At 41.1% G+C, this 14,311-nt stretch overlaps 1 protein-coding gene across 1 annotated transcript in view; it reads right to left on the reverse strand.

Moving 5' to 3' along the window:
- The window catches only part of Nox3 (NADPH oxidase 3), a 56,715-nt gene extending 47,718 nt beyond the window's left edge, over window positions 1–8,997 (reverse strand). Inside the window, exons 1-4 of the mRNA XM_028764384.1 lie at window positions 8,893–8,997; window positions 8,203–8,298; window positions 7,978–8,088; window positions 6,506–6,590 (exon numbers count right to left, since the gene is read on the reverse strand). Of these exons, the coding sequence (XP_028620217.1) occupies window positions 6,506–6,590; window positions 7,978–8,088; window positions 8,203–8,298; window positions 8,893–8,940 (340 nt within the window). The 5' untranslated portion in view covers window positions 8,941–8,997. The remainder of the gene's footprint in view (window positions 1–6,505; window positions 6,591–7,977; window positions 8,089–8,202; window positions 8,299–8,892) is intronic.
- Window positions 8,998–14,311: the final 5,314 nt, after the last annotated feature.

The following is a 14,311-nucleotide window of genomic DNA, read 5'->3' on the forward strand; positions in this document are numbered from 1 at the left end:
AGAGAGAGAGAGAGAGAGAGAGAGAGAGAGAGAGAGAGAGAGAGAGACTTGAGTTCTATTCCCAACACGTGTATAATCAGTAGTGCAGGTCTATAACCTCAGTGATGGGTGAGGCAGAGGTGAAAAGGAAAGAGGCAGATACTTGGAGTTGCTGGCCACAGTCTATTCCAAAACTATGGTGATCTCTAGGCTCAGGGAGAGACTGTTAGAAAACCACTGAGGAAGACACCCAATGCCAGTGTCTAGCTTCCATATATGCATGCATGTGTGTATGTGTCACAGTCACAGAATGAGAATATTGAGAATATTGCTGCTATTTTTGTGCCTGTGGTCATAGCTGCACAGTGCCATCTATTATTTAGAAAGATTTTCTTTATTTCCTTCCCCCTTTTATTTATTCTCTCATATTTACATCCTGAGTTTAGGTTTTCCTCCTCCAGTTCCTCCCCCACCTCCCCCTTCTCTGATCTACCCCCCCCCTTCAATTCTCCTCAGAGAAGAACAGTACTTCCAGGAACCTCAAGCAAACATGTCATAATGAAGGTGTCCACTCTCTTCACATCTGTTCAATATAGTACTTGAAGTTCTAGCCAGAGCAATAAGACAACTAAAGAAGAAGAAGGTGATTCAAATTGGAAAGAAAGAAGTTAAACTATTGCTACTCACAGATGATATGATACTATGCATATGCAACCCCCAAAATTCTACCAGGGAGCTCATACAAGCTGAGAAACACTTTCACCAAAGTGGCTGAATACAAGATAAACCAAAAAAAAAAAAAAAAAAAAAACCAAACCACAACCTCCTTCTATGGAGACAGGAACTGGGGCATTCCCATTTCACAGATTTAGAGACTGATTCTCATTTTATATTATAGGACTCACTTATTAATGTGTCATGTATACCTAACACAAAGAAAGCAATGAATGAATTCTCTCTGTCTTCACCTGTTTTTATCACACTCCTCTCCCTTGTAATGAGCTGCTCATCTCAATCTGTTTGCTGCTAGGTTAGCTTCCGCATGAGAATCTGACAGAGCTAAACTGGACTGATGGGTGTGGAATAGATGACTTTGGACCTGAAGCTGCTCATTCATGTTTACCGCCACTGCTCTGCCTTTAGTGCTGAAGACACTGGAGGAGGAGGCCCGAGCCGCCTCTCAAGAGATCACCTCCAAGGGTCTAAGTTAGAACTCTGTTACCTGTAACATTCATGTGATTTAAAGTTTACATAATGAATGTTTCTTTTCTTCAGTCCTCTCCATATTGTTTTTGCTTCACAAAGTAGATTAGATTAGTGTATTATCTCAGTTATCTCAGGGATCCATCCTCAGGGTAAAAGCCACCCGAGATCATTTTGGTTGGGCAAGCACTCTATTTTCCTCTTAGATTTGATCATGGCTAAAAACTAGAAATACATAAGCTGTTAGACCTAGGGCTACTGGGGCCTGATAAGTATCACGAGAGGTATTGCTTTTGATCCCTTTCAGTCACTGTAGTTTTTCTTTTTTATATGTCTTATTATTTTTAATGCATACAATCAAACTATTGTGGTATGGCCACAGCTATTTCTGAAATAGGTTTAAGATGGTGCTGTGGTTGCATTCTCTCCTTGGCTACTGAGATACTTTCATGATGTTACACTGGCTGTTGGTGTCTAGCAGGAAGAATAGGAAAGTGGATGCTTGTCAATTTTCTAATTTTTCTGCCTCTATTTTCTCACAAAAATGGGTAGACTCAAAAAAAAATACCCATAACCACACACGGCAGTTCAAATCTCTTCCAGTTGTATGACAACTGTGACAACTCTGAAGATCACTGAAAACACTTTTCATTCAAAAGGGATCTGCAGATGAGAAATTCATATTTTAATTTGTTCCCAAAACTCTACAGTAGTTTAAATGGGAGATCTTCTGTCTTGCAGTGAAGCCAATGCCACTAAGTGAGAACAAGCTCTTTGCGTGCCCCTGTGAACTTTCCATGCTATACATCGCTGCATATTTGCAAAAGCTCAGGCCACCTCTCTTCATCACTCACCCAAATGATCCAAGCCATAGGCAGGTCTTCCTGCAATTCCAGCTTCTCACCCAAGTACTATTAAAGACACCAGCTATGTTAGCAATGCTGCACATGCGTATTTAATTGGTCTCTGGTCTTCTGAGTTCAAATAAGGAACTTTTATTGAGAAGCAGACAAAAAATTCATAGAGGCTACAATTAGATCCAATCACCCTGAGAAAGTACCTTTTACATTTCTCCTTTGCTCTTAGGTTCCCCCCCCCTCACACCCTGGAGATCAAAGAAAGTATCATTGAGGGGAATCTTGGAAGAAGGTCAGTTCTAGTATCCTTCTGTCTGCCTGTCAGAGATGACAGTGGGTCTGGAGTTAGTCACCCCTTAATCAAGCAGTGTATAGAAAACAGGACCTAGTGCCTCTGAAACAAAAATCTGCTTCAGAATTCAAACTTCCCAATATGTGTGGTACAGAACCAGTCTATCTGGTATACTGAGTGACACGTGTTTGTCAATTACATTTGAACCTATGAGGCAGGACTCCCGGTGAAGCCCTGTTGGAGCTTTGAGCACCTTCAGTGGAACCTTCAGTGGAACTGAGGAACTGGTTGGTAGCAACTTGTTAGACATCAGATCTCAAGGAATTTGTGCTTTTGGCACCATCTCTACCTTGGGAGCTCAGAATCATTATTTTCTCAGGACCTTATGCTGTACCCTCTCTTCTCAACCTGCCCCTCTTCTGTTTATCGACATTTGTGAACTAATTTTAGCAACTCATCAGGAGTTGCACTCAGGGTGATCTTACACCTCTGAAATCTGGCAGACACAAGTTGCAGAATTTGCGGAAAAGAGCTGCCTGGGTCACAGTTTACGACCTCCGTTGATGGAATCCCAGGCTTCACATACTGCTTTTCAATTGCTGGGGTCTTCAAGGTCTGCCATGGACCAGGGAACCCAGAAAGATCCACATTAATAAGAACGTAAAGGCTGTGAGACGACGATTTTTATACCAACGAGTTACAGGTCCCTGAACACAATTTATTAGTGGTTGGAGGGGGCTCCTGCTTATCACAGGCAGGCAAGCGGGAAGGCAGGAGGAAGAGCTCCTGGCACTGCATTTTCGGTGATGCCCTTGGTTAGAGATACCTCTGTTTTGCCTTTCCCCCCACTCCCTAGACTACATCCACCAGTCTCTAATTACATCCTTTAATGATCCGACCAATTAGAGCCTGCAGTTCAACATCTAGGGGAATGGATGAGAAATTAGAGGCTGGCATGCAAACTTCTCTGTGCCTGCATTTCTTCCAAGGTTACACACCTCTATTAAGCCAGTTGGCTATTTCAAAAGCAGCATAATGGGCGAGGCTAATAAAAAAGCCCAGGGACACTGCAGCTGCTCCCCCGTGAATACAGCAGAAGGACAAACGAGAAAAGCAAGGAGTAGCAATGACACCCAGGCTTAGCATTTTCCCCCCTCTCTCTAAAAGCACAGTTGCCAGCCACATTTCTTAGTTAATGTGAAATGCAGTAATTGCTTTGTCAAGGATTGGACAAGGTAGAGAATTTCCTTTCCACCTTCCTGCTTTTTGTCTGGCTAGAAACCACAGCCCTGGGGCTGGTTGCCATGGAAGACTGGATGAGGCTACTTTGCTGGGAGATACAGCTCTGGCTCTGCTGGGGTGAGCCCCAGGAGATGTTCAGGAGCAGCACAGAGTAGCAGCAGTTCAAGAGACGTGGGTTGGAAGGAATACTAATGCCCTTTGGAGATTTGTGAGAGGAAGATAGAGAAAGAACATCCTGGTTTTTTTCCCTCCTTTCAGCAGAATGTGAATGTATAATCTCGAATGATTAGTAACATTCTGAATCCATTCATTTCCCAAACTCTGTTTCATCCACACGACACTCGGAATTTGTGTCTTGTTCCTTTCCTATCAATTCTTCTAGTCTCTCATGCATGTGGCTGGATGCCACTCGCCCTGGTTTAGTCAAATCTGTTACAGTTTTCTTGTGTTAGAGACATGGGTTACTAAAATGCAAGAGACACACCATGACTCTGAGACTGGGGATTGCCACTCTTGAGCTATGGAGCATGGCACAAGCCTTGTAGGTGAATGTATGGTATCTAGGACAAGTGGTCAGACAATGGGATTCTTGCTATAGTAGTGTCTTAACCACCCAAGGAGCACCATGATGGAGAGGGAATTTCAGCAGAAGGGACGTCTGAGCAAGGGCACAGAAGACTTCGGAGTAGTGCTTCTCAACCTTCCAAATGTTGCAACCTTTTAATACAGTTCCTCATATTGTGGTGACCGCTAATCATAAAATGATTGCCACAGCTACTACATAACTATCATTTGCTACTGTTAGGAATTGTAATATTAATCTCTGATATTCAGGATGACCTACAAAGGGGTCATAACCCACAGGTTGAGAATATTTGTTCTGAAGAGTACCCAAGGGGAAAAGGCAATGAGGTTGTGGTGAACAACAAACTTGAGTAGAGCTGTGAGTCCACCCACCATGCTCTGGGGCATGGACTTGACGTCACTGGCAATAAGAGCAAGTGAATGAATGGGCTTGGAGTCTTCAGATTGCCAAGCAGATTTAGTCTTGAAGGTAATCTACAATATCTCACTGAGGTAGAGAAATCAAATGGCTATTGATGCTTTTAAAATTCCACAGCCAACTGAAGAGATCTGAAGAGACCGATAGTGGGGCTATAAAAGAAGCTGGTCAGAGGATCCTAGTCAAATACGGCTCACACTCAATTTCACAGCACCCTGAAACAGCACTGAACACAGGGGGTTCAAAAGGTAATAGGTCTGACCAGGGTGCCCTGCTCATGGGAAACATTCCATGTATATTACCTACATATTTATACTAGTGGTCTATGAGTACAGAGAAAGAATATGTACCCAGAGGTTTAAGAAGAAAGGTTTTCATAACTCATGTTTCCATGTATGCTCTGTGCTCTTTTCTGATGAATTTTGATGACCCCTTTTTCTTTGTATCTTCACAGCTCTCCTTTAAAGTCTGACTCTGCCTTTAAGCTATGCATGGTAATAAGACTCTTCTTGCCTTTTCACAGTGTTCAATCTCTGTTCTTAATGTGAAAATAAGGAATTTTGAAGAGTTTAAAGCAAAAATGTCCTAGAATTCCTTCTCTGACAAGTTTACCAAGGAGCTCTGTGGCCTGTGCCTGGATGCTGCCCACCACAGGGAGCTCAGAGCTCTTTGAGCATTGTAATTCTGCTTTTTGATTGTTTCAAAGTGTGGAAATGGCTTCCATTTGCAAGCCGAAGTCTATTTCTTGGTAATGCCACTTGTTTTCAAAGGCTCCACCTACACAGGTGTATTCTGCACCACTCCAGGCCCCAAGACACACAGCTAGGCCAGCTTTGTCCCTAACCCCCAATTCACTAGCTGTTTCAGCTAGGACTTGATTTTTCTTTTAACGCCAATACTTTTTTTTTTTTTTTAGACAAACCACAAAGACCCTCTGCAAAGCATGTCTTGGGTTGGTTTGCTCCGGTGCTTAAGACAATCAATGGGGAGAGTCTTTCCCGCATGTCTCAGTACACACTCAGAGTTGTGTTAATTGGCACGCGGGTACCGTCTGTCATGTCTTGTTGCTTAATTAAATTCCCATTTGGTACGAGTGTTCCTTTTACTCTGCAATTTTTTTATGCATGAGAGGATAAAAAACAAATGAGGAAAACATTTTATAGTGAAATTACTTTGAGAGAAAGTCCCGAATCATAACTCTTTATCGTTCTGATGGTCTTTTATTTCAATGTCTTTGCTGCCCGGCAAAACCACAAGCTAGTTGATTGCTATCTCCCCCTTCATTCTTTCCTTCCTCATGGGCATCTAACCTTGCACAGAGATACTAACTTCTCCTTAAATGACAAATATAACAGTAACAGTAGCATTTCTTGTGACTATACAACATATGATCTCTATCTTTCAAGACTCTTCTATGTCCACTAACTCGACACTATTCAGAATCCAGGTCATATGACCAATCTTTTCTTTTTTTCCTGTTTTGGACTCTGATGTCAAGGCTGAGTAGGTCATCCTTACTGCACAAAGAAGACCATTCTCCCATCTATATGGACACTCATTGAATGGCAATAGCCATTTTCCTGTTCTGAGGGAGGTTTTGGTTATAAGTCGATTTTAGTTCTGAATTATATAAATAGCAAAGTTTCCATTTAAAGAGGTACTTATTGCTGTATTACAAACAAACCACTTACTCACAAACAGAAGGAAATCTGACCAACTTTCTTTTGATATTTGAGGGATTGTTAAGGAAAAACTCATTTGAGTACAGCTTAGGAATTGAAAAACATGTAAATATAAGGTTTCACGTGTTCAGATAAAGGGTGAAAGTTTCTTTTGTCTAAAGGCAAGATTGGGAGGAATTTTTTAAAAATGTTATGAAGTTAGACATTAGCCAGTGCCAAAGCCATTGGACAATCGGAAAGTACTCACCTGAATTAACAGCTATCCCGTAGGCAACGAGTTTGTGGAACTTGAGATTTTTGTCCAATTGCCTTCTCCATGGACCTCTACAGCACTAAAGTATCAAATAAATGAATAAATCAGTTAGGCAAATAGACACAGAGCTAACAATGCCATGAGACCTAAGAGATTATGACTCAGGCTTAACCAGTCTCTATGTTGCTTTGAATGGGGACACAGGACTTAAAAGCTAGTGGCACTTGATCACAGCAAAGCAAAAGATATTTTTAAAGCTATTTTGTTGGACTATTAACTCAATCCAAAAGAAGTGAGAATTCTTAGGTCTCTGGCTATAACTCACAGCTCTTAAATAAACCTTATAGTCATGTCTTAGTCAGCTTATTTATATAGAATGAAGAATCAATAATTGCCACCCCCAACCTTGTATTTTGAATGACTTGTACACTGTTACTTATTACACAAAGAAAGAGGCTTTGCATCTGTAACTAATGTTTCCTATTGTGATCATTCCATAATAAGATATTTCTTCTGATAAAGGTTACTGACAATCTTACTTTTCTGCATGTTGTTTTCAATAACAGAGAAAGTGGTAATTAGAAAATTGAAATAAATATAATGGCTGGAGAGATGGCTCAGCGGTTAAGAGCACTGACTGCTTTTCCAGAGGTTCTGAGTTCAATTCCCGGGAATAACATGGTGACTCACAATCATCTGTAATGGAATCTGATGCACTCTTTTGGTGTGTCTGAAGACAGTTATGAATTAAATATGATTAGGAAGGGTGTTGCCACTGATTGTGTTAAAATGACCAGATTCAATCTGGGCCTTGTGATTTTGATTATGGTAGGAACGGGGTGATTTCTGAGTGGCCCTTATCTCGATGGTTTATTTCTCTTCAATCAGAAATGATTGTGGTACAGTCACAACCCTTGCATCTCCATGTGGTGAAAAGTTGAGTCCAGTGTCATTTAGAAAGTCAATGGCAAAAAACAACCAAAGTCAAACTGAATGTACTGGTCTTTAGCTTTAACAAGGGTTAAGCACAGTTGCTGGGAAAATACATATTTCAAGCACACCTGTAAAAATTGTGTGTGTGTGTGTGTGTGTGTTTGTGTGTATAAGCATGGGGTACGCATATTGAGTGTCTGTGTATACATATACCCATGCACACAATCCTAGGCCAGAGAACACCAGGTTGCCTGTTTTATTCCTCTCTGCTTTGTTTCCTTGAGATCAGGGGCTTATTGAACTTGGAGTAAGGTTGGTGGCCAGCTAGTCCCTGATGATCCTCTTGCCTCTGACCCTCAACCATGATAGTGTCACATACACACAAGCACACATTACTTTTTACATAGATTCTGGCAATTTGAACACAGATCCCAAGGCTTGCAGGCAAGTACTCCTACCTGCTAGGCCATCTTTCTAGTCTTCAGTTGCAGGCTAACAACAACTGAGCTTGCTTGAAATATTTCAGTACTTACCACGCTTGTTCCTCTCACCAGCGAAATGAAGTTTCGACTGACAGGTAACAGAATTAGCATGCAGTTAAAATTCAGGCACACAGCAGATGCCCGGGCCCATGCCAATGTGGACTGTCCATAAGTTAGAAATAGAAAAAGGGGAGACGGTGAAAACATCGAAGCTTGGGAAAGTAGAATGCATTTTCTTTTCTGAAACAATAACAGATTGTCATTAAATCTACTTACGCCCAGAATAACTCGTGTATAAAAGAAAGCCTCCTCTTCAGCATACCAGCAGAACGTGTCAATAAACAGATAGACGTTTACCGCCAGCCATGAGAACTAGGAGAGAGGGAAAGGAGAGAAGATCAGTGCTATGGGCCACCCCTCACCCACTGAGGATCATTCGGGGTTCAACTTCTTCTCAAATGAAACGCAGAGGTTGTCAGCCTGCCTCAGAATCACTTCAGCATGCCTCAGAATCACTTCATACGTCTATTTCTTACAGATTAGATTTCAGCAGGGATTACAAATAAGTTATTTTAAATAAGGGCGGTCAACTTCAAAGTATTTACTGACAAGCACAGAATCTTCTTAGTCAACAGGAATTGACCATGGTGTGAAGAGTCAGGGCATCTTTAAAGCACTCAAGGAAAAAAATGACAGTTTCACAGGCTGATTCCAAGACTTCTTTTGATAGACAGGTCCACTCGCACATGATGCAAAACAAACTACTTGACTTTAAAAATACTTGAAAACCAACTGAATTGGAAAACAACTTTCCATGAGTCTCTAAGGGTAAGTTAAATACGTTCAATGAATGTTTGCTGACAAGGTTTTAATCTCATATCTAAAGTAATATTTCCAAACTTTAACTGTTTTAGAATGTCATTCTAACAATGGGGGACTCTTAAATCCAAGAAGAGTGATACTCACAGCAACCACGAAGGACACACTCTCGTTCAAAATCCAGCACACGGGCATGACACTTCTCTTACTGACTACCAACACGTCCTTCCTTTCTAGTCCTCTGAGCCTGTGTGTTGCTTCCTTAGGAAATGGTTTCCCTCTGCTCGGTTTTGTCTTGGAACACCTGTACGGAGCAGCTCTCAAGGAATTTCTAATCAAGGACTTAGTGCCAAGAGCACATCACCAAGCTGACATGCTTCACGGCCTAGGTAAATACGAGTCTCTGTCTAACGATTCCCATCTTCAAAGAATGCAAAGGAAAAGAAACTCGTTTCATTAAATTGTCTTCATGCCCACGCCCCATTCCCCTTCCACATGACTGTTGTCAGGACGATAATAAGTCTGCGGGCAAATTTGAGAAATAACCTAATTTCTGAAGGATCCTGGATATAGTAGCAGAGAATCTCCACCGAATTTTCCTCACACTACGTATTTTAAGTCTTTCCTCCTTTTTCCTCTCAAAACAAAACACTTCCCCAAAAGACCAAAACCACGAGCTCAGTAAATATGGACTGAATCATTTTTCAGGACATTGTGGAAAAGATTCTAAAATTCCCAGATAGGAAAACTCTTGTAAGCTTAAAAATATGCTGATGAAATTATAAAGTATACTTTCTCTCTCTCTCTCTCTCTCTCTCTCTCTCTCTCTCTCTCTCTCTCTATTTGTGTGTGTATGTATGGGTGTACACGAATATATATGTGTGCATGCATGTGTGTGTGTATGAGTAAGTATGCGTGCACACAAGCATGCATGTATGCGTGCATGTGCGTTTTGTGTGTGTGTGTGTAGGACAACTGAGATGAAGATCCCACCCCTACCTGGAGCACACGTACTTTGATGATCTCAGTAAGGCTTGTCATTCTCTGATTTTTATGTAAGTCATGGTTATTAAATATAGTGAATGTGATTCTAAGACAAAGCATTTTCAACTGAAGCAATTTTCTGGCTAGTTCTGGCCCAGATATTTTCATTAAAAATTTCATAAGGGATTGGAGAGGTGTCCCAGCAGTTAAGAACACTTGCTGCTCTTCCAGAGGACCCAGATCCAATTCCCAGCAACCACATGGTGGCTCACAGCAGTCTATAAGTCCATTTCCAGGGATCAGACACCCTTTTCTGGCTTCTGAGGGCACCAGGCACACTGATGGTACACAGGCATACATGCAGGCAAAATCTCCATACACATAAATTAAATAAGGTAAAAGGTTTTGAGATAACTAAAAGTAAGAGCTTTGAATCATTTGGAGAATTGTCCATGGTGCTTGTGTATTTATAGAGGTCGTTTGTTTAGTCTTGATGAAAGAATTTTTAAAAATTAAAAGCCTAATAAGTGTAATAACTGTGAACTTCTGTTGACTTGCACTTACCAAGGCATGTAGTTAAGAACTTTTGAATATTTATTATCCAATTAACTTGCACATCGACTCTGAGACATAGATGCCACAAGCATCGTACACAACTGTGAGGAGAAAGTCAAACCCAGCAACTGGTAAAGGAGTGATGGAGACTTGACTCTGGTTCTGAGCATAGCGTTTATATTTTCAGTTATCATCGTATGAAATATTAATTCACGATTTGTGTATCAAAACACTCCAATAGAGATACAAATGGCATTCCTACCAACTGGACATATTTGTCATAGGAACTGGTTTATTTTAGAGTATCAGTTACAAGTAATTGAGTTGTTATGTGATTAGGTATACTGTTTTCGCAATATGCCAGTGAGTAATTAAGAACTTCATAAATAAATATTTCTACTGCATTATTCATTATTCTTTATTTTATAGATTTTGGGATACTTTGACATACTGAGGCTCACTATGGTTTTAATGGGTCCTCTGTACTTTCTGAGAGTTTGATTCTCAGTGACAGGAGGTTGACAGGCAGGGCCTGTACAAAAGTCAACCGCAAGGCTCAATGATTGAATAAATGCTCTAGGTCCTTGTCATGTTCCTAAAAGGACAAATTTAGCCCCATTTCATGTTCTCTCTCACTCTCTCTGCCTTTCTACTGTGGGCTGGCAGGGCAAGAAGCCCCTCTCCAGATGTTGGTGCTTTGGTCCTGGACTTCCTAGCCTCTAACATTGCCAGGGAATCCATGCCTGGAGCATAAACATAGGGATGGAGGGCCTTCGGTCTTACAGGGTTGTGGTGAGCAGGCAGAGGGGAGGACTACTTATGTTAGAATAGTTTCTAATAATTTCTAATAATAATAATTTAATAAATAATAAATAATAATAATTTCTAATAATTTCTAATAGGGTTAGCAACTTCATAGTGATCACTCACAGCTTACCCATTTGTATTTCTTGATGCAAACCAACAAGCCCACGGTTCATAAACACAACCATTCCCACCCTCAACCTCCCACATACCCAAACAACTTCTTTGTACTAAATCAGCCCAGGTCCAGGTATACATACAGCCAGGACCATCAGTGACCCAGGGCCTGGGGAACTGTTCAAACCATCAGATCTTAGCCGGCTTAACTGCTCACGGGGCCTTGCCCTGTGTGAAATCTTCAGTGAAGGCCCTGGTCTACATTTTCTTCTCTGCTCCATTTGCCTTCTGAACATGTGCTTGCCACCTGTTCCCCACATGGCCCCGAGTATTTGGGGACTATAAATAAAATGCTCTTAATTCAAGGTCAGTGCCTTTCTGCCATCTTAGCACATCTGATTCAAATAAGTCTCAGGATTTAAAAACGTCTATGTTTAAACACTCAAGACTTTGCTCACCCACTGAACTCTGGAAGAACGCTCTGCTTACCGCCTAGTTCAACCTGTGACTTAAAGCTAGTAAGCCTCAGTTTCTAGGTTCTTTAGCGAGTACGGAAACAGCGCCACCTTGTGGAATCAACCCTGCTTCTGCTTCACTTCCAGTCGAACTCACACAAACATAAGCAAGGTGATACTTCTTTTGGAGAAGTCTTGAATGTTGCAAAAAATAATTCACAAATTCACCTCTTTTTCAAAAAAGACTCAAATTTAAAAGAATTTTTCTGCATAGAGATATATAGAGGTATTGGTGTTTGGGCAGCCTTTGCTTGAGAACAGCATGTAAGTTAGCATCTTTAACTGCTATTCAAAAATGAACAGTATTTAGATGTAGTGTCTTGCGGCTAGAGAGACGGTACAGTGGTTAAGATCACTTGCTGCTCTTATAAAGGACCCAGGTTCAGTTCCCAGCACCCACATAGTGACTCACAACAACCTGCAATTTCAGTTTTAGGGGATCTGAAATATCATCAGGTGTTGTTGAGTTCCTGCATGAACATTGTACAAAACTCTCTCTCTCTCTCTCCCTTTCTCTCTCTCTCTCTCTCTCTCTCTCTCTCTCTCTCTCTCTCTCTCTCTCCCTCTCTCTCTCTCTCTCTCTCTCTCTCTCCCTCCCTCCATCCCTCCCTCCCTCTCCCCTACCTCTGTCTCTGTCTCTGTCTCTGTCTCTCACACACACACATACACACACCCCACACAAATAACTTCACACTTAAAAACCTATAAGATCTTCACATTCACTTTAAGCCAATAATTTTCCATGATTAAACGATTTGTCATTTCTGAAATGTTTAGGATTTACATATCTTAGAGGTCTTATTCAGTTAGACTGTGAATGTCAATCCAGAAGGAATACCCACAGATTTTACATTATCCTCAGTTCAGATTCAACGAGGACAGCAGTTAGAGTCTTCTAGCCTTCTGGCCTTCTGAGCTCTTATAGAACATTATAATTAAGACACAGGACAACACTGGTGGAGGGGCACAGCTGCCTTTCAGGGGATATATATTGCCTGTCATATATGGTTTGAATCTCATATGTTCCCCAAAAGATACCAGTGAAAGGCTTGGCTGCCTGTGGCACTACTAGAGGGTGAGACAGTTTTCAGGATATGTTTCTTAGAAGTTCAGTCACTGGACATATTCCTTGAAGTAGACATGGAAACCCTGGTCTCTTCTTTGCCTAATGGCTGCTATGAGGTGCTCCCACTTGTGCTCCCACCATGATCAGCTACCTCAGCTCAGGCCAATGCCAAATGGCCACAGACTGCATCATCTGAAACTATGATCCAGACAAATATATTCTTATATGTAATGGAAAGTGTGTTAAAATATAGTTATTATCCTTTATGGTAGACAAAACCGGTTAGTTGTCATATTATGAAGGCCTTAACTCATGGTTTCACTTAAGGATTATCTTCATAATCCTTTTCACTTTTGTAGAGCTTGTGATGGCTTTAGTTTCCTTACATCAAAGACTAAATTATATTTAATTCTAAATTACATTCAAATTCATTCAGAACTCAACAATTTTGTGCAACTGATGGAAATCCGTTTTCAAAATTCTTGTGTTTAGGAATAAGCTGATTACACCACTGAATTAGAATCAAACCCTAGACAACATCAGACATCATGTCTTATAGCACACATAAAAGTCCAAGTTGGTGCAACCTCAACCTATGAGGATGTCCACAGAAACACTTATGAATGAAATGTGAGGGGTAACCATTGTTTCCTAATTAACCTGCGGAGAGCATGAGGACTCAGCCCCCGCCCCCCAAAATATACCTTGGCTTATCCTTCAGAGAAGGCATTTGCACAGGTCTCAGTTTAAATCAAGACTTTGAATCATTTTCAGAGAACTTGGAACAAAGTTAATAGGATGTGAGCTTGCACAGAATCTAGAGATAGGGCCTATATACTTAGAATCAGATCAACTTAAATCAAACTGGTTCCATTGCTAATGTTAAGTAAGTGCCGCCTTGTTTCTCAGAAGTGTCTCAAAACAGAGAAGGTAGAATCTGATCTACCTTTTACCTATCTAACTACAGTGAGGTAGGTCTATTGTCTTCCTAATGAAGTGTTCACCTCCACTGGCCTCTCCAGCCCACCACAGAAGAAGATGCAAAGTATGGGGGTTTTGTTCTTTGGTAACACCAATAACAATTCATCTTTGATCTGTATGGATGGCTTTTGAGACAGGGCATCATGTTACTCAAGCAGGCGTTGAACTCCTGATCCTCCTGCCTTCAACTCCCATGTGCTGAGATGACATGTATGTGACAGCCGTTATGTACCATCTATGCAGTTCTACGGTTCAAACCCAGGGCCTTTTGCATGCTAGGTGAATGTTCCGTCAACTGAGCTGTATCTCCTGACCTAATAATTCTTCTAAAATGGAAAAAAAAATCTGAGAAAAAGAACATTGTTTGGAAAGGTAGATTAATTGCTTTTGTATCTGAATGAAAACTCTATATTAACCATGCTACTCTCCTGGGATTAATTTCATCTATTGTATTTTAGCTCAGTTGTTTAGCTGGTCACTTAACCCAATGAAGAAACACTTTAATCTTCAAGAGCGGGATTGATCACCTGGCAGTTCACTGCTG

The sequence above is a fragment of the Grammomys surdaster genome, unplaced genomic scaffold (assembly GCF_004785775.1).
Source record: "Grammomys surdaster isolate TR1022 unplaced genomic scaffold, NIH_TR_1.0 143, whole genome shotgun sequence".
In the NCBI taxonomy this organism is placed as follows: domain Eukaryota; kingdom Metazoa; phylum Chordata; class Mammalia; order Rodentia; family Muridae; genus Grammomys; species Grammomys surdaster.